Here is a 20010-nt window from a genome sequence, read left to right as displayed (position 1 = left end):
TTTAAAAGCACATCTTTGGCCATTCGTAATTGGATCTGGTTAGAAATCCTGAAATGGATTAATGCCCTAGGAGCAGAGCAAAGAATTGTCAAACAAATAAAGAAAAGAAAATGGGTTGATCTCAGAAGTGATGTGAAGCAGAAAATGGAGCTTATTAATCAACAAATGAGAGAATAAGGAGGAGGGCCCCCAAAAAATGTGGAATTATCACAGGTCGATCAAAAAGTGGCAGCTACTTATACCCATCAGCAGGTTGAGGGCATTGGACATATGGATGTCATGGCCCTGGTTGAGGAAGAGGGTGAGTTTAATTTTACTTTTCTATTTCTTTAACCTTTAAAATTCCAAATGAAATCGAAATCCTTTAAGACAGTACCAGCAGGTATACTCTTAGTAGTGTTTATAATATTTTTAATAATTTACCAGATCTCCCGCTTACTTAGTATTTCCTGTACGGCTTTCCAAATGTCCTTATTCCTCAGACTGTATATAATGGGGTTGACCAAAGGAGTAAACACAGTATATAGCAGTGAGAGGATTTTACTCATGGTCAGTGTTTGTTCTTTTGTTGGGACAATATAAACACCGAACAACGTCCCGTAGAATATGGAGACCACAATGAGATGGGAGCTACAGGTGGAGAAGGCTTTCTGTCTACCAGTAGTGGATGGGATCCTTAGGATTGTTAGGACAATATAAGTATAAGACATTACAATGATGGTGGTTGGAATAACAATAGCTGGAAAGCAAAGTAAATACATCTCCAAGTGGATAATAATTGTGTCTGAACAGGCAAGTCCTATTATTGGAACCATATCACAGAATAAATGGTCAATGATGTTTGGACCACAGAAAAATAGTTGTGTTATTGTAATGATGTAAATCAAGACCATTGAAGATCCAGACAACCAACAGATGACGGTCAGTATAACACAATGTCCACTTGTCATAATAGAGGAGTAACGGAGAGGATTACAGATGGCCACATATCTGTCAAAAGACATCACAGCCAGGAGAAAACATTCAAATGCTTCTGAGACTGCAAAACAATAAAATTGAGTCATACAGTCAATAAAAGTCATTGTTACGCCGAACGCTCCGGGTCCCCGCTCCTCCCCGGAGCGCTCGCTACACTCCTCTCACTGCAGCGCTCCGGTCGGTTCCACGGACCCGGGGCGCTGCGATACCGCCTCTGGCCGGGATGCGATTCGCGATGCGGGTAGCGCCCGCTCGCGATGCGCACCCCGGCTCCCGTACCTGACTCGCTCTCCGTCAGTTCTGTCCCGGCGCGCGCGGCCCCGCTCCCTAGGGCGCGCGCGCGCCGGGTCTTTGCGATTTAAAGGGCCACTGCGCCGCTGATTGGCGCAGTGGTTCCAATTAGTGTTTACACCTGTGCACTTCCCTATATCACCTCACTTCCCCTTCACTCCCTCGCCGGATCTTGTTGCCTTAGTGCCAGTGAAAGCGTTTCCTTGTGTGTTCCTAGCCTGTGTTCCAGACCTCCTGCCGTTGCCCCTGACTACGATCCTTGCTGCCTGCCCCGACCTTCTGCTACGTCCGACCTTGCTTCTGTCTACTCCCTTGTACCGCGCCTATCTTCAGCAGCCAGAGAGGTTGAGCCGTTGCTAGGGGATACGACCTGGTCACTACCGCCGCAGCAAGACCATCCCGCTTTGCGGCGGGCTCTGGTGAAAACCAGTAGTGACTTAGAACCGATCCTCTAGCACGGTCCACGCCAATCCCTCTCTGGCACAGAGGATCCACTACCTGCCAGCCGGCATCGTGACAGTAGATCCGGCCATGGATCCCGCTGAAGTTCCTCTGCCAGTTGTCGCTGACCTCACCACGGTGGTCGCCCAGCAGTCTCAACAGATTGCGCAACAAGGCCAACAGCTGTCTCAACTGACTGTTATGCTACAACAGTTACTACCACAGCTCCAGCAACCATCTCCTCCGCCAGCTCCTGTACCTCCTCCGCAGCGAGTGGCCGCTTCTGGACTACGACTATCCTTGCCGGATAAATTTGATGGGGACTCTAAGCTTTGCCGTGGCTTCCTTTCCCAATGTTCATTACACTTGGAGATGATGTCGGACCAGTTCCCCACTGAAAGGTCTAAGGTGGCTTTCGTAGTCAGCCTGCTGTCTGGAAAAGCCCTGGCTTGGGCCACACCGCTCTGGGACCGCAATGACCCCGTCACTGCCTCAGTACACTCCTTCTTCTCGGAAATTCGAAGTGTCTTTGAGGAACCTGCCCGAGCCTCTTCTGCTGAGACTGCCCTGTTGAACCTGGTCCAGGGTAATTCTTCCGTTGGCGAGTATGCCGTACAATTCCGTACTCTTGCTTCTGAATTATCCTGGAACAATGAGGCCCTCTGCGCGACCTTTAAAAAAGGCCTATCCAGCAACATTAAAGATGTTCTGGCCGCACGAGAAATGCCTGCTAATCTTCATGAACTTATTCACCTAGCCACTCGCATTGACATGCGTTTTTCCGAAAGGCGTCAGGAGCTCCGCCAAGATATGGACTCTGTTCGCACGAGGCGTTTCTTCTCCTCGGCTCCTCTCTCCTCTGGTTCCCTGCAATCTGTTCCTGTGCCTCCCGCCGTGGAGGCTATGCAGGTCGACCGGTCTCGCCTGACATCTCAAGAGAGGACACGACGCCGCATGGAGAATCTCTGCCTGTACTGTGCTAGTACCGAACACTTCCTGAGGGATTGTCCTATCCGCCCTCCCCGCCTGGAAAGACGTACCCTGACTCCGCACAAAGGTGAGACAATCCTTGAGGTCCACTCTGCTTCTCCACGTCTTACTGTGCCTGTGCGGATGTCTGCCTCTGCCTTCTCCTTCTCTTCTGTGGCCTTCTTGGACTCTGGATCTGCAGGAAATTTTATTTTGGCCTCTCTCGTCAACAGGTTCAACATCCCAGTGACCAGTCTCACCAGACCCCTTTACATCAATTGTATAAACAATGAAAGATTGGACTGTTCCATACGTTTCCGCACGGAGCCCCTTCTAATGAGCATCGGATCTCATCACGAGAGGATTGAACTTTTGGTCCTCCCCAATTGCACCTCGGAAATTCTCCTTGGACTTCCCTGGCTTCAACTTCATTCCCCAACCCTGGATTGGTCCACTGGGGAGATCAAGAGTTGGGGGCCCTCTTGTTCCAAGGACTGTCTAAAACCGGTTCCCAGTAACCCTTGCCGTAACTCTGTGCTTCCTCCAGTAACCGGCCTCCCTAAGGCCTATATGGACTTCGCGGATGTTTTCTGCAAAAAACAAGCGGAGACTCTACCTCCTCACAGGCCTTATGATTGTCCTATCGACCTCCTCCCGGGCACTACTCCACCCCGGGGCAGAATTTATCCTCTCTCTGCCCCAGAGACTCTTGCCATGTCTGAATACGTCCAGGAGAATCTAAAAAAGGGCTTTATCCGTAAATCCTCCTCTCCTGCCGGAGCCGGATTTTTCTTTGTGTCCAAAAAAGATGGCTCTCTACGTCCTTGCATTGACTACCGCGGACTTAATAAAATCACGGTTAAGAACCGCTACCCCTTACCCCTCATCTCTGAACTCTTTGATCGCCTCCAAGGTGCCCACATCTTTACTAAATTGGACTTAAGAGGCGCCTATAACCTCATCCGCATCAGAGAGGGGGATGAGTGGAAAACAGCATTTAACACCAGAGATGGACACTTTGAGTATCTGGTCATGCCCTTTGGCCTGTGCAACGCCCCTGCTGTCTTCCAAGACTTTGTTAATGAAATTTTTCGTGATCTGTTATACTCCTGTGTTGTTGTATATCTTGATGATATCCTAATTTTTTCGGCCAATCTAGAAGAACACCGCCAGCATGTCCGTATGGTTCTTCAGAGACTTCGTGACAATCAACTCTATGCTAAAATTGAGAAATGTCTGTTTGAATGCCAATCTCTTCCTTTTCTAGGATACTTGGTCTCTGGCCAGGGACTACAAATGGATCCAGATAAACTCTCTGCCGTCTTAGATTGGCCACGCCCCTCCGGACTCCGTGCCATCCAACGTTTTTTGGGGTTCGCCAATTATTACAGGCAATTTATTCCACATTTTTCTACCATTGTGGCTCCTATTGTGGCTTTAACCAAAAAAAATGCCGATCCCAAGTCTTGGCCTCCTCAAGCGGAAGACGCCTTTAAACGACTCAAGTCTGCCTTCTCTTCGGCTCCCGTGCTCTCCAGACCTGACCCATCTAAACCCTTCCTATTGGAGGTTGATGCCTCCTCAGTGGGAGCTGGAGCTGTCCTTCTACAAAAAAACTCTTCCGGGCATGCTGTTACTTGTGGGTTTTTTTCTAGGACCTTCTCTCCGGCGGAGAGGAACTACTCCATCGGGGATCGAGAGCTTCTAGCCATTAAATTAGCACTTGAGGAATGGAGGCATCTGCTGGAGGGATCAAGATTTCCAGTTATTATTTACACCGATCACAAGAACCTCTCATACCTCGAGTCTGCCCAACGGCTGAATCCTCGTCAGGCCAGGTGGTCTCTGTTCTTTGCCCGATTTAATTTTGAAATTCACTTTCGGCCTGCTGATAAGAACATTAGGGCCGATGCTCTCTCTCGTTCCTCAGATGCTTCTGAAATTGAACTCTCTCCTCAACACATCATTCCTCCTGACTGCCTGATTTCCACTTCTCCAGCCTCCATCAGGCAAACTCCTCCAGGAAAGACCTTTGTTTCTCCACGCCAACGCCTCGGAATCCTCAAATGGGGTCACTCCTCCCATCTCGCAGGTCATGCGGGCATCAAGAAATCTGTGCAACTCATCTCTCGCTTCTATTGGTGGCCGACTCTAGAGACTGATGTGGTGGACTTTGTGCGAGCCTGCACTATCTGTGCCCGGGATAAGACTCCTCGCCAGAAGCCCGCTGGTTTTCTTCTTCCTCTGCCTGTTCCCGAACAACCTTGGTCTCTGATTGGTATGGATTTTATTACTGACTTACCCCCATCCCATGGCAACACTGTTATTTGGGTGGTCGTTGATCGATTCTCCAAAATGGCACATTTCATCCCTCTTCCTGGTCTTCCTTCAGCGCCTCAATTGGCTAAACAATTTTTTGTACACATTTTTCGTCTTCACGGGTTGCCTACGCAGATCGTCTCGGATAGAGGCGTCCAATTTGTGTCTAAATTCTGGAGGGCTCTCTGTAAACAACTCAAGATTAAATTAAATTTTTCTTCTGCATACCATCCTCAATCCAATGGACAAGTAGAAAGAATTAACCAGATCTTGGGTGACTATTTACGACATTTTGTTTCCTCCCGCCAGGATGACTGGGCAGATCTTCTACCTTGGGCCGAATTCTCGTATAATTTCAGAATCTCTGAATCTTCCTCCAAATCCCCGTTTTTCGTGGTGTACGGCCGTCACCCTCTTCCCCCCCTCCCTACCCCCTTGCCCTCTGGTCTGCCCGCTGTGGATGAAATTTCTCGTGATCTTTCCATCATATGGAGAGAGACCCAAAATTCTCTCTTACAGGCTTCTTCACGCATGAAGAGGTTCGCGGATAAGAAAAGAAGAGCTCCTCCCATTTTTTCCCCTGGAGACAAGGTATGGCTCTCCGCCAAATATGTCCGCTTCCGTGTCCCTAGCTATAAGTTGGGACCACGCTATCTTGGTCCTTTCAAGATTTTGCGCCAGATTAATCCTGTCTCTTACAAACTTCTTCTTCCTCCTTCTCTTCGTATTCCTAATGCCTTTCATGTTTCTCTTCTTAAACCACTTATCATTAACCGTTTCTCTCCCAAATCTGTTCCCCCCACTCCTGTCTCCGGCTCCTCGGACATCTTCTCCGTCAAGGAAATTTTAGCATCTAAAAAGGTCAGAGGGAAAACCTTCTTTTTAGTGGATTGGGAGGGTTGTGGTCCAGAAGAGAGGTCCTGGGAACCTGAGGACAATATCCTGGACAAAAGTCTGGTCCTCAGGTTCTCAGGCTCCAAGAAGAGGGGGAGACCCAAGGGGGGGGGTACTGTTACGCCGAGCGCTCCGGGTCCCCGCTCCTCCCCGGAGCGCTCGCTACACTCCTCTCACTGCAGCGCTCCGGTCGGTTCCACGGACCCGGGGCGCTGCGATACCGCCTCTGGCCGGGATGCGATTCGCGATGCGGGTAGCGCCCGCTCGCGATGCGCACCCCGGCTCCCGTACCTGACTCGCTCTCCGTCAGTTCTGTCCCGGCGCGCGCGGCCCCGCTCCCTAGGGCGCGCGCGCGCCGGGTCTTTGCGATTTAAAGGGCCACTGCGCCGCTGATTGGCGCAGTGGTTCCAATTAGTGTTTACACCTGTGCACTTCCCTATATCACCTCACTTCCCCTTCACTCCCTCGCCGGATCTTGTTGCCTTAGTGCCAGTGAAAGCGTTTCCTTGTGTGTTCCTAGCCTGTGTTCCAGACCTCCTGCCGTTGCCCCTGACTACGATCCTTGCTGCCTGCCCCGACCTTCTGCTACGTCCGACCTTGCTTCTGTCTACTCCCTTGTACCGCGCCTATCTTCAGCAGCCAGAGAGGTTGAGCCGTTGCTAGGGGATACGACCTGGTCACTACCGCCGCAGCAAGACCATCCCGCTTTGCGGCGGGCTCTGGTGAAAACCAGTAGTGACTTAGAACCGATCCTCTAGCACGGTCCACGCCAATCCCTCTCTGGCACAGAGGATCCACTACCTGCCAGCCGGCATCGTGACAGTCATGGTCCCCCCATTATTCAGTAGGATGTGGAGAAGTTTTGGGACAATAGTTGTGGTCACCAAGATGTCACTAATGGACAGGTGTGAGATGAAGAAGTACATTGGGGTGTGGAGGTTCTTGCTGGTGGACACCAGGGTGATGATCAGGAGATTCCCAAATATTGTCCCACAGTAAACCACAAGGAGAAAGCAGAACAGGAAAACGTGTAAATTTTGACGGACATGAAATCCTACAACGAAAAACTCAGTGACCGCAGTCAGATTGTCCCCCTGTGTGCAGAACAGAGAGAAGATGTTAAAAAGTTACTGTTTCATTTCTACAATTTAGAACTAACAAGGAACTGGCTGAAATGATTCATTGAGATTCTAACCCTTCCATTTATATAAAGAATCTATATTTTAGAATTGATCCAACCTACACACGAGAGCGTAACATTTACTTTCTACTCTCTAAATCTACAGCATGGCCTGTTTCCTCAGGGTTGCTCCAAAATTTACCGGAAATAAAATAAACAAATTATAAATTAACTATGCATTTTTATACATTTTTAACTTCATTAATAAAATGTTATATGTTATAATTTGTCTATAAAACAGGTTATGGTGGCTGTCTATTACATCAGTGGCACACTATAGGGATCCCTGTCAATGGCCGGACCCCCTGCTCCTGTAGATGGTGAACGGTGACGCATACACCACTCAGTGTACAGGAGCAGGGGACTACTGTTGGGATTCACCTGTAATAAACTCTATTTAGATTTTTCTATACAAACAAACTTACAATTTTTAAATGTAGTTTAGCCTGAAATTACCAGGGACATTAAACACATTTTATTTACAATTTATATATTATATAAAGGTGTAAAGCAAAGTTTTGTTCATGCTCTGATTAAAGGGGTATTCCAGGATTTTTTTTTATTTGACTATGCTACAGGGGCTTTAAAGTTAGTGTAGTTCATAATACAGTGTCTGTACCTGTGTGTGACGGTTTTCACACAATTCTTCTGTGATTTTCACCCCAATATTTATTTATAACAGCATACAAAATGACTGTTGTCTCAGATTTTTCCAGGTTGCAATGCGGCCGAGACCTGACTCACTAGTCGGCTGATGACAGGGAGCCTGTCTGCTTCAATGGGTGGAGCAACCGCTTGGTGGGAGAGAGATCAATCTGCAACTAATGCAACAGCTGTAGGCACCTTGATTGAAAACCACAGGTCTTTTGAATGGATGCAGCTCATTTATGTTTCAATGGGTGGGGTGGCTGATGTGTGGGAGGGAGGAAAATGGAATTATGGGATTTGTAGGCAAAGAAGAAAACTCAAACAGGAAATACCAGTTCACAAAAAATAGCCACAGTATTATGGTAATTTCACAACATAGACATTTAGCCCCAAGACAAGCGCAGATCCTTCCTAAGCATGTCCATTACTGTCTGCTAGGTACGTACTAAAATCACCTTATGGTGGAGAACCCCTTTTAGGGTCATTCAACCTAAAACATGTTAGATTTGGGGTCACCTTACTTGGATTTTAAATGGATTGTGCATTAAATGAACATTGGTTTCACACATGTATTTTTTCCCAATATCAATTATCACAATTTTCCTTTTTTGAAATTAACCCCTTAATGAAGTTAGCTCAGGAGCCATATTGGCTCCTCATATAGAGTCTGTCTCAGGCATCATGCACAAAAAGAGCGCCAATTTCACTGATCAATACTATGTTATAGCTGTCATGACCGACTGAAGGGACAGGGAGAGTGAGCCCTAAGCTATCCCATAGATTAATCTCCATACCTACTTGCCCATCTGACGTAAACGGCAGATCGACAACCTGCTGGTCCCTATCTGGGCATAAAAAACAAAGAATATACATAGTCGGTCACAGGCCAGAAACATAAAGGGAAAACTACCAAAGAAGCAGATATACCAGACAGAATATATTCACAACAAACAGGGCAGAATATAGTGCACTAACAAACAGTTCAGAAACAGGAATCCAGATAAAGGGCAGATATGAATAAATTAACTAGACAATCAGGAAATGTAGGGGATAAACAGAAGAACTGAATGCTAAACAGTAAACTGATCAGGAACATAGGACACTGTTCAACACTGGGACACAGAACAGAAACAAACTGGACTCCCCACTCCACAAAAGGAGTAGACAGCAATAAAAGACTTCTAGCCAGTGACCACACTCCAGCATGTGATCAGGATACTGACCTAGAAGGAAACAGAAATATTATACACAGAACACTAACATAAACGGATACTAGTTCAGAGGACTCAGATCATTAAGCAAGTACAGAGGACACTATAGACCAATGGTAAAGCACAGAGGAAACACTAGATCAGTGATCATGTACTCTATGATCAGTGCATGTACTAGAAACTAAAGATCAGAAATCATGAACTCTATACAAATGGATAGAAGAAAATCAAACTCCATAACGTGAAGCGACACAGGTCAGGATTCTTACAGTGTGAACACGGGCTAAAAAACTAGGCACAAGCAGAACGGACATACAATATCCTAAAAACTCAGAAATATAACAGGATAAATACATATACAAGTGGTGCTATCCCGGTCTCTGCCAGTGTATCTTATCTCCTTGGTACAAATGTATTAGGTCTGTATCTCCCTAACCTTCTTGGCAGGTGTTTTGGTACATGCGCTTTGCACTTTGCTTGTTTATATGCAGCACTGCTATCTCACTTGAGTCTTAAATTTGTAATGTGTAATATATACTGATGTGCAATAAGTGCTGCTCAGTAATTTTCTGTATGTGCAATTGGTGTGCTGCTGCCACCTCTCTTAATGTTTACATAATTCCTATATTTATTTTGGGATATACCCTACATATATAACCATTAGTATTGTTCTTACCATCCGTGCAGAGTCGGTGATAACACCGTTTTGTTACTGTATTGCTCTTCTCAATATATGTGTTTTTTTTTTTTTACTATTGTACTGCTTCTTTCTACAGAAATAATAAAATGTGTGTCCTTTGGATACATAATCTATATATATATATATATATATATATATATATATATATGTGTGTATATATGTATATATATAACTCAATGGCCCTCATTTACAAAGACTGGAGTGTCGGTTAGGTTTTTTTCTTTTCAGTGTACTCGTCTTTTTTTTCCTTGGGATTTACTAATCTGTCGCATGTGTGTTTTTTTTGTGTCGCACGATATTAAAGGGGTACTCCGCCCCTAGACATCTTATCCCCTATCCAAAGGATAGGGGATAAGATGTCAGATCGCCGGGGTCCCGCTGCTGGGGACCTCGGGGATCACTCCTGCAGCACCCCGCTATCATTCCTGCGCAGAGCGAGTTCGCTCTGCACGTAATGATGGGCAATACAGGGGCCGGAGCATCATTATGTCACGGCTCCGCCCCTCGTGACATCATGGCCCGCCCCCATCAATACAAGTCTATGGGAGGTGTGGCATGATGTCATGAGGGGCAGAGCCATGACGTCACGCTGCTCCGGCCCCTGTATTGCCCGTCATTACGCACAGAGCGAACTCGCTCTGTGCAGTAATGATGGCAGGGTGGTATGATGGCAGCGGCGATCCCCGGGGTCCACAGCTGCGGGACCACGGTGATCTAACATCTTATCCCCTATCCTTTGGATAGGGGATAAGATGCCAAGGGCGGAGTACCCCTTTAAATTCTGTCGCACGGGAATAAAAAGTGTTGCACTGGAAAAATAAATATTAAACCAAATAAATAAAGTAAATATACTCTGCACAAGGATGTAACTTTACATTCATGATTGTTAATGGGTTAACAACCCAAAAGTAAAAATAAAAAATAAAATAAAAAATAAATTAAAAAAAATATATATATAAATAAAAAAAATCTATTACATAATTTAATCATAAAAGCGTTGAGGGGTTAAAATTGCTTTTAAAGTATAAAACAAGTACCGTAATTTAATCATGAACCACAAAGGTCAGCTGTCCTTTCCTCAAAAACACTCAATTTTTCCATTTTCACTCGACCCCTGGGCTGTCGGTTTTTCACACTTTTTTCAGGGTGATTTCACAATTACTCCGAGTGATTTTTCCATTTTGTCGGGTTAATGCCCATTTTTTAGTAAACCACGCCCATTTTGTAGGTTAAATTAAACTCTCCAAGTGTTTTTGAAAATGTAGGTTGTGCGCCTAAATTTTGGGCGCAGATTTGGTCGCACGCGGCATGCGACCAAATTTTGGGCGCAATAACCGAGAAAAAACGTCGGTTCTCCTTTAGTAAATGAGGGCCAATGTGTGTGTGTGTATGTGTGTGTGTATGAGTGTGTGTATGTGTGTATGTTCCAGCATCACATCCAAATGGCTAAAGATATTAACATGAATCTTGGCACACATGTTACTTATATGTCAACAACAAACATAGGATAGGTGATTTAACCCTTACTCACCCCCATTTGCCAGTGTCTGGGTTTTTGTTTAAAGTCCCACCCAACTCTATGGGAAATATATGTTACTGCATAACTTCCAAACGGCTGGAGATATTTCGATAATACTTGGTCACATGTTACTTATATGTCCACTAAAACTATAGAATACCAAAATTAACTCTTAACTACCCCCATCTTTGAGGGTCGGAGTTTTAGCTTTTTTGTCCCATGCAAATCTATCGGAAATGAATGTAGAGGACAGGATATGAGCATGGGACATAAGGACGGGATATGAGGACGGGATATGAGGTCGGGATATGAGGATGGGTTATGAGGACGGGATATGAGATCGGGATATGGTACCAGGATATGAGGACAGGATATGAGGACGGCACATGAGGTAGAGATATGAGGTTGTTATATGAGGATGGAATATGGGGACGGGACGTGGTTGGGATATGAAGTCAAAAGCTTCCTCCTTTGTTGATTTTTCTCCCCAACAAGTAATAGGAAGGAAAAACCTGGCAACGCCGAGTACTAGAATAAAATAATAAAAACAAATAAAAAAATATAAGTAAGCCTTCCCTCTAGTGAATATTTTAGATCATCCCCTTTTTTCCCATTATTTAAATAAAAGAAATTAACAACAACAAAAATTTATAAAACAGAATTGATGATTTTTGGTTGCATGATATATCAGGGAAAAAAAAAAAAAAAAAAATATATATATATATATATATATATATATATATATATATATATATATATATATATAAAGTTATCAAACAGTCCCATCAAAACAGCAATGGTAATAAAAAACGACACATCATGGCATAAAAAATTAGACCTCAAATAGCCCTGAATAAAGAAAAATAATAGAGTAATAGGGGTCAGTATAGGTAACTTTTAAACATAATTGTTTTGTTAAAAAAAGTTTTACTTTTTTTTATATGTAGTAAAGCTATGTAAATATAGCTGTCGTCTTAATCTTAATCATAAGTTATATAATTGCAATTTACAATTAAAACGACATAAAACAAGCTCTCGTATGGCTCTGTAGATGGAAAAGTGAATTATGAATGTCTATTATCAGATGGGGAGATAAAAAATAAAAAAAATTGGCCTATCTTTCAGGGGTTAAAACAAGAAAATAATGAAACCCGTTTACCTGCTGTAACTGACATCAGGTATTTCTCATGTAATTTTCTATAAATGTCCCTTACATCAGATATTTCTCCTGTAATATTATATAAATGTCCCTTACATCAGATATTTCTCCTGTAATATTATATAAATGTCACTTACATCAGATATTTCTTTATTCTTCATGTTCAGATGAATATTTCTTCTCTTTGCTCTCAGGTCTCTGGGGGGGGGATGGAGGACAATGTTACACAGGAGCAGCGTCAGCTTCTATGACCCCCAGACCCCTGAATGTGAAGCATTACCTGCCGATATTTATCTACAAGATGAAGACAAGGGACCAGGTAGAAGAACCTCCTGGAGATATCTCTGCTATCGTCTGATGAGTCTCCAGGGTTCTGGGCAATAGAGAAATAAAGACATATTTATTTTTTAATTTCTGCAAATATGAGAAGAGTTTTTAGTTACACATGTGGAAAGAAAATTGTTCATTAACATCGATGAACTTTTATAGATAGAGGGCGTTGTGTTGGTTTGATTTTTTTTATCCCCAAGTGCCACAGACTTGCAGCCTGTAACTTATATTTACAGTGATGAGAAGACACTCACATCCAACAGCATCCAACAGCTTCCATTATGATTCTGTCTGACACCCCTCTGTGGTCCCATATGATGCTGTCTGACACCCCTCTGTGGTCCTATCTGATGCTGTCTGACACCCCTCTGTGGTCCCATGTGATGCTGTCTGACACCCCTCTGTGGTCCCATATGATTCTGTCTGACACCCCTCTGTGGTCCCATATTATGCTGTCTGACACCCCTCTGTGGTCCCATGTGATGCTGTCTAACACCCCTCTGTGGTCCCATGTGATGCTGTCTGACACCCTTCTGTGGTCCCATGTGATGCTGTCTGACACCCCTCTGTGGTCCCATGTGATGCTGTCTAACACCCCTCTGTGGTCCCATGTGATGCTGTCTGACACCCCTCTGTGGTTCCAAGTGATGCTTTCTGACACCCCTCTGTGGTCCCATGTGATGCTGTCTGACACCCCTCTGTGGTCCCATGTGATGCTGCATGACACCCCTCTGTGGTCCCCATATGATGCTGTCTGACACCCCTCTGTGATCCCATGTGATGCTGTCTGACACCCCTCTGTGGTCCCATGTGATGCTGTCTGACACCCCTCTGTGGTCCCATGTGATGCTGTCTGACACCCCTCTGTGGTCCCATGTGATGCTGCATGACACCCCTCTGTGGTCCCCATATGATGCTGTCTGACACCCCTCTGTGATCCCATGTGATGCTGTCTGACACCCCTCTGTGGTCCCATATGATGCTGTCTGACACCCCTCTGTGGTCCCATGTGATGCTGTCTGACACCCCTCTGTGGTCCCATGTGATGCTGTCTAACACCCCTCTGTGGTCCCATGTGATGCTGTCTGACACCCCTCTGTGGTCCCATGTGATGCTGTCTGACACCCCTCTGTGATCCCATGTGATGCTGTCTGACACCCCTCTGTGGTCCCATGTGATGCTGTCTGACACCCCTCTGTAGTCCTGTGTGCTGCTGTTCGACAACCCTAAAACCTTCCCCTCGTACGCTGTCAGACACATTGGGCTAAGTCCAACATGTAAGACTCCATTTTGCCTCCGACAAGCCCTCTTTGTGTGAAGTGTAAACTGCTTCATTCAAACATCAGCTTTAAAATAAATTAAATTAAGTTGCTTGAAATATGCTGACGCCAATTCCCGCATGTTCCCAATTCTACAATAACAAGAGGCCGATAATGAGAAAGTTCCAAAACAGTCTAAAGGTTACGGCCAAATCTCACAGTAAATGAGACCAGGTGGCCGCTATTGTCTAACAAAGCCAAAATATATGACATACTGGTGGAGGTCACACATCTCATTATATCTGTGTGGTCACTGGTAATTTTCCTATAGATGGGTACTGCATAGCGCCATCTGCAGGGGAATTTGCACAGTACTGTCAAGGGGGGGGGGGTCTTCCTCTGTCCTGGGGAGGCCATTTATTCCCATTGGTTAAGAAGTCCGTACCACAGGGTCTACTTGGTGGACAGCAAGAGATCATAAAAGCACCTGGGGACCGGAAGTAAGGGGGGTTGATGGGAAGAGAGGACACCAGAAGATGGAATGAGGTAGTAAGCCGTCTCCACCAACCCCAAGGAGAGGGGGGGCATGCCAAGATGAAGGCCCTGAGAAACCGTCCCAGGTGCTGCTGTGTATCATGGACAGATACTCGGTAACTATACCATAGTTTTATGTATCTTCCTCTCTTCTTTGTTTCTATATACAATAAATGCTTTGTTACATACAACTGGTAACAAGTTAACTTCTTAGATGGTAAGGATCAGAGTTAAGATGTGGATGTCATTATGGCAATTGAGATAACGAATATATATATATATATATATATATATATATATATATATATTAAATCTTCATTTAGAGATTGTAGTATGTTTAGTATATAGCGATCATCCAACTTTCATCTGCAGAGAAAGGGGGCAGGGCCTATGAATATCAATACATCAACATTAGTGCACATTTAGCATAGCTGCCGATCCTTCGCTACTTTATTTGTCATAAATAAAAATATATCCACAGAGTTCCTGATAGGAGCTCCTGTCAAATTTAGTACCGTTAGATATGTGTTTATATATATATATATATATATATATATATATATATATATATATATATATATATATATAAAAGAAGGGAGATCAGGGCAGCACTCCAATGGTGTGAAAAAAAGATAAAATTTATTCCATCAAAACAATGTGCAAAATAGCAGCGACGTTTCGATCCTCTCCAGGATCTTTTTCAAGCTTGAAAAAGATCCTGGAGAGGATCGAAACGTCGCTGCTGTTTTGCACATTGTTTTGATGGAATAAATTTTATCTTTTTTTCACACCATTGGAGTGCTGCCCTGATCTCCCTTCTTTTACATTTGGATGGATCGTTGGACTTGATCCTTTTACAGGTTGCCTGCACCTTTTCTTACAAATCGTTTGGACTTTTTGAGTGCTGTTGCCCTTTTGTTTTTTTATATATATATATATATATATATATATATATATATATATATATTGTGTTGTATCTAAATTGTTGTTCCATTGTGTGGGGTTAGACAGATGGGCTAGTGATAACGTTTGTGTCACTTATATCCCCAATAGTGTTAATGATTGTGTCACTTGTATTTCCTATATCTGAAGAATAGGGGGATGCCCGTTCTGTATTCATTTTGGTATAATATTCCCTCGGGGAGTGATGCCATAGATTTGATTTGCTGACCGTGTGGTGACTGATGTGTGTACATCACAGTCACTTGTAGCTACTGTAATTCTGTATATACAGTATATAGCTACTATCTGCATAGGCTTAGCATGTTTCTATATATGTTCTATGAATTTCCTATTTTACATCATTCATATATGTAGTCATTGCACTTATATATTAAGTAATGCTTAAATGATGTCCTATATGTGTCATATTGATTTAGGATACATATATGTATAACCTTTGTCATTATATACTCACTAGCTGAGTACCCGGTGTTATCCGGTTTTTCCTTCCTAATTCTTGTAGGGGAGGGAAATCAACAAAGGAGGAAGCTTTTGACTTCATATCCCATCTTCATATATTGTTGTCATATCCCAACCCCATCCCCATATCCCGTCCTCATATCCCATCCCCATATCCCGTCCTCATATCCCATCCTCATACGCCGACCTCCTATCACGACCTCCTATCCCGACCTCCTATCACGACCTCCTATCCCGACCTCATATCCTGACCTCCTATCATGACCTCCTATCCTGTCATCATATCCCGACCTCCTATCCTGACCTCCTATCACGACCTACTATCCCGTCATCATATCCCGACCTCCTATCCCAACCTCCTATCCTGACCTGCTATTTCGTCCTCATATCCCGACCTCCTATCACAACCTTCTATTCCGACATCCCATCCCGACCTCCTATCACAACCTCCTATCCCATCCTCATATCCCGACCTCCTATCCCAACCTCCTATCCTGACCTGCTATCTCGATTTCATATCCCATACTCATATCCCGTCCTCATATCTTGATCTCCTATCCCATCCTCCTATCTCGACCTCCTATCCCGTCTTCATATCCCGACCTCATATCTCCACCTCATATCACATCCTCATATCCCGTTCTCATAGCCCGACCCCATATCCCATCTCCATATCCCGTCCCCATATCCTGTCCTAAAATCCCATCCTCCTATCCCGTCCTCATATCCCGTCTTCCTATCCCGACCTCATATCCCATCTTTATGTCCCATCCTAATATCCTGTCCTCAGGTTGGACTGATTTGTGATGAAGATATTGTAAGCTGAAAATAGAAGGGGATGTGGCTTTGTGGGACTGGGTGGTATTTGCAAGCCAGACTGATGCACAAAAACGGTAGATAATAAAAGGGGTGGAGCTTAAACAGTAGGTGTGTCTTTGTGAGATGGGGTGTGGCTTGCAAGCCAAACTGACACATTCACCATGAGATGCAGATCGGAGCTTGTGGAGTCAGGTACTGGAAGTCCTATATACTTGCATGGGATTTGAAACAAAATCCCCTCTTCTATGTAAGGGTTTAGGTAAAGGTTAATTTAACTATCATATATTTTTATTTGACTTATAAGTAATATGTGTACCAGGTATTATTGAAATATCTCCAGCCGTACGGAAGTTATGTGGGAACATACATTTCCCATTGATTTGCATGGGGCTTTAAACAAAAACCCTGACCCTTCCAAATGGGGGTAGTTAAGGGTTAAATTGACTATCCTATATTTTAAGTGGACATATTAATAACTTGTGACCAAGTATTATCGAAATATCTCCAGCCGTTATGCAGTTATGGAGTAACATATATTTCCCGTAGACTTGTATGGGACTTTAAACAAAAAACCCGGACCCTGGCAAATGGGGGTGAGCAAGGGTTAAATTACCTATCCTATGTTTGTTGTTGACATATAAATAACATGTGACCAAGTTTCATGTTAATATCTTTAGCGGTTTGGATGTAATGCTGAAACATACATATACACAAACATACACACACCTACACACACCTACACAAACATAAATACACACACATACATACACATACACACACACACACACACACACACCCGCATACATGCACATACACACACACATGCACATACACACTAACATGCACATACACACACATACACACACATACATACATACACACACACACAGATATACACATACACACACATACATACATACACACACACACAGATATACACATACACACACAGATACACACACACACACACACACACACACACACACATATATATATATATATATATATATATATATATATATATATATATAGATAAATAGATAGATAGATAGATTTTGTTTATTACTCATAACCAATACATCTGCATAAGTTAATACCTGGGCGTTATTTCATGATATTGCAAAACATTTCGCCATAACATAAATCAATGAGCTTTTAAATATTCTGTGTAAATAGTTAGGCCCAGAGATATTAATTGCATTATAGATATTTTAGCAATTCATAAGATCACATATATTAAATTCCTGTTGACTGTAGGTCATGATGTCACAATGATGTAATGACCGCCTGCCATAGCGGGATAGACATAACATTGACATGGGGGTCATCCTGTTGGGGGGAACTAATCCTATATTCAAGGAGTAGCCCACAGGATTTACATATGAATAGTGGTCTCCCCGTGCATAATCTCCTCCCACAAATTTAACCCCTTAAGGACTCAGGGTTTTTCCGTTTTTACACTTTAGTTTTTTCCTCTTTACCTTTTAAAAATCATAACCCTTTCAATTTTCCTCCTAAAAATCCATATTATGGCTTATTTTTTGCATCACCAATTCTACTTTGCAGTGACATCAGTCATTTTACCCAAAAATTCACGACGAAACAGAAAAAATAATCATTGTGCGACAAAATCGAAGAAAAAACGCCATTTTGTAACTTTTGGGGGCTTCCGTTTCTACGCAGTGATTATTTCGGTAAAAATAACACCTTATCATTATTCTGTAGCTCCATATGGTTAAAATGATACCCTACTTATATAGGTTGGATTTTGTCGTACTTCTGGAAAAAATCATAACTACATGCAGGAAAATGTATACGTTTAAAAATGTCATCTTCTGACCCCTATAACTTTTTTATTTTTCCATGTACAGGGTGGTATGAGGACAAATTTTTGGCGCTGTGATCTGAAGTTTTTATCGGTATGATTTTTGTTTTGATCAGACTTTTTGATCACTTTTTATTTATTTTTTAATGGTATAAAAAGTGACCAAAATACGCTTTTTTGGACTTTGGAATTTTTTTGCGCGTACGCCATTGACCGTGCGGTTTAATTAATGATATATTTTTTATAGTTCGGACATTTACGCACGCAGCGATACCACATATGTTTATTTTTATTTTTATTTACACTGTTTAATTTTTTTATGGGAAAAGGGGGGTGATTCAAACTTTTATTAGGGAAGGGGTTAAATGACTTTTATTAACACTTTTTTTTAACTTTTTTTTGCAGTGTTATAGGTCCCATAGGGATGTCACATGTGGACGGCTTGTATTTATTCAATTTTTTTCTCAACTTTAATTTGGAGCATATTTGATAGCTGTCGTCCCCCCCCCCCGCAATATCATGTTTGTAAGGCTGGAACTCCCTCATACCTACTAGTAAAGACCCCTGGAAGAAGCTTGGTAAGCCACGCCCCATCTCTATATCTCTATGGGTTAGCCGACGTTAGCGGAACGGCTCTCCTACAGAGCTAATCTAGCTCTTTGGGAGAGCCGTTACTCAAACGTGGGCTCACCCATAGTGATCTTGAGAGGCTTCGTGGCTGAAGCTGCCTTGGGTAGGGTTCTTTACGAGTCTGTATGAAGGAGAGGCGGCATTGCAAACCATCTATCGTGTGGGGACCCTGCGCTAGGAGCCCCAGCGATTTGAAATGTCAAGTCTCAGGCTCCACAAATTATCCCTTATCGAAAGGATCGGGACAAATTTTTATGTGGCGGGGGGTTTCAGTGCTGGTGCTCTCACGATCTCCTGTTTTGAGCACCCGTGCGCTAGTAAAGGACTGCGTCACGATCTATGCCAGAGGCAGAGGCCGCCACGCCCCCTCCATATAGTTCTATGGTAGAGCTGAATATAGCTGAATGGCTCTCCCATAGAACTATATGGAGTGAGCGTTGCCACCTACAGTTTGTGTGTGGGTCGTGACCCGCTCCTGTACTAGCGCACAGAGGCTCCAAACCCAAGATCACCGGTGGGGTGGCACCGGTGGGGTGGCAGAAGTGAGGAAGTTTTCTGACATACTTAATAGCTTAGTTAAGGGCAACTTAGTGGTACTGGCTTTTAGTGCGGGGGACCCTGATCAATATGCTTCCTACCATGCCCGGATCCACCCATCTGTTTGCCCTTTATCTGCATTCTTCTGGAAATGCAAATGAGCTGCTAACTGGCACAAGCGGGGTTACAAGGCTCCTTCTGGCACTCTGACATCAGCACGGCTTATCCACAGTGCAGCCCGGCTTAGGAATATTCATCCCCTCCCCGCTCTGTAGTAAACTCCACTGAGGAGGGTGTGAGTGAATATTCCTAAGCCGTCTGTGCTTCAGCCGAGCCACGCTGATG

General features: G+C 43.8%; 1 protein-coding gene across 1 annotated transcript; it reads right to left on the bottom strand.

Annotated features, from left to right (window-relative positions):
* Positions 1–419: 419 nt before the first annotated feature.
* LOC130367165 (olfactory receptor 1009-like) lies at positions 420–19281 on the bottom strand. Its single transcript, XM_056569568.1, has 5 exons — positions 19190–19281; positions 13981–14050; positions 12590–12682; positions 6698–6986; positions 420–1039 (listed from the first exon to the last, which is right to left on the bottom strand). The coding sequence occupies exons 1-5, from the start codon at positions 19279–19281 to the stop codon at positions 420–422; spliced, it is 1164 nt and encodes a 387-aa protein (XP_056425543.1).
* Positions 19282–20010: the final 729 nt, after the last annotated feature.

The sequence above is a fragment of the Hyla sarda genome, chromosome 4 (genome assembly GCF_029499605.1).
Source record: "Hyla sarda isolate aHylSar1 chromosome 4, aHylSar1.hap1, whole genome shotgun sequence".
NCBI lineage: Eukaryota > Metazoa > Chordata > Amphibia > Anura > Hylidae > Hyla > Hyla sarda.
The sequence above is the reverse complement of the archived record's forward strand: the minus strand, read 5'-3'. Positions and strand labels throughout refer to the sequence as shown.

Coding starts and splice junctions, on each gene's coding strand:
- LOC130367165 (XM_056569568.1), bottom strand. CDS start 19,281: ATGGTTTGCAATGCCGCCTCTCCTTCATACAGACTCGTAAAGAACCCT. Junction 12,683..13,980: donor TAATTTATTTTAAAGCTGAT/GTTTGAATGAAG, acceptor TCTATTGCCCAG/AACCCTGGAGACTCATCAGA. Junction 6,987..12,589: donor TTGTAGATAAATATCGGCAG/GTAATGCTTCAC, acceptor TTCTGCACACAG/GGGGACAATCTGACTGCGGT.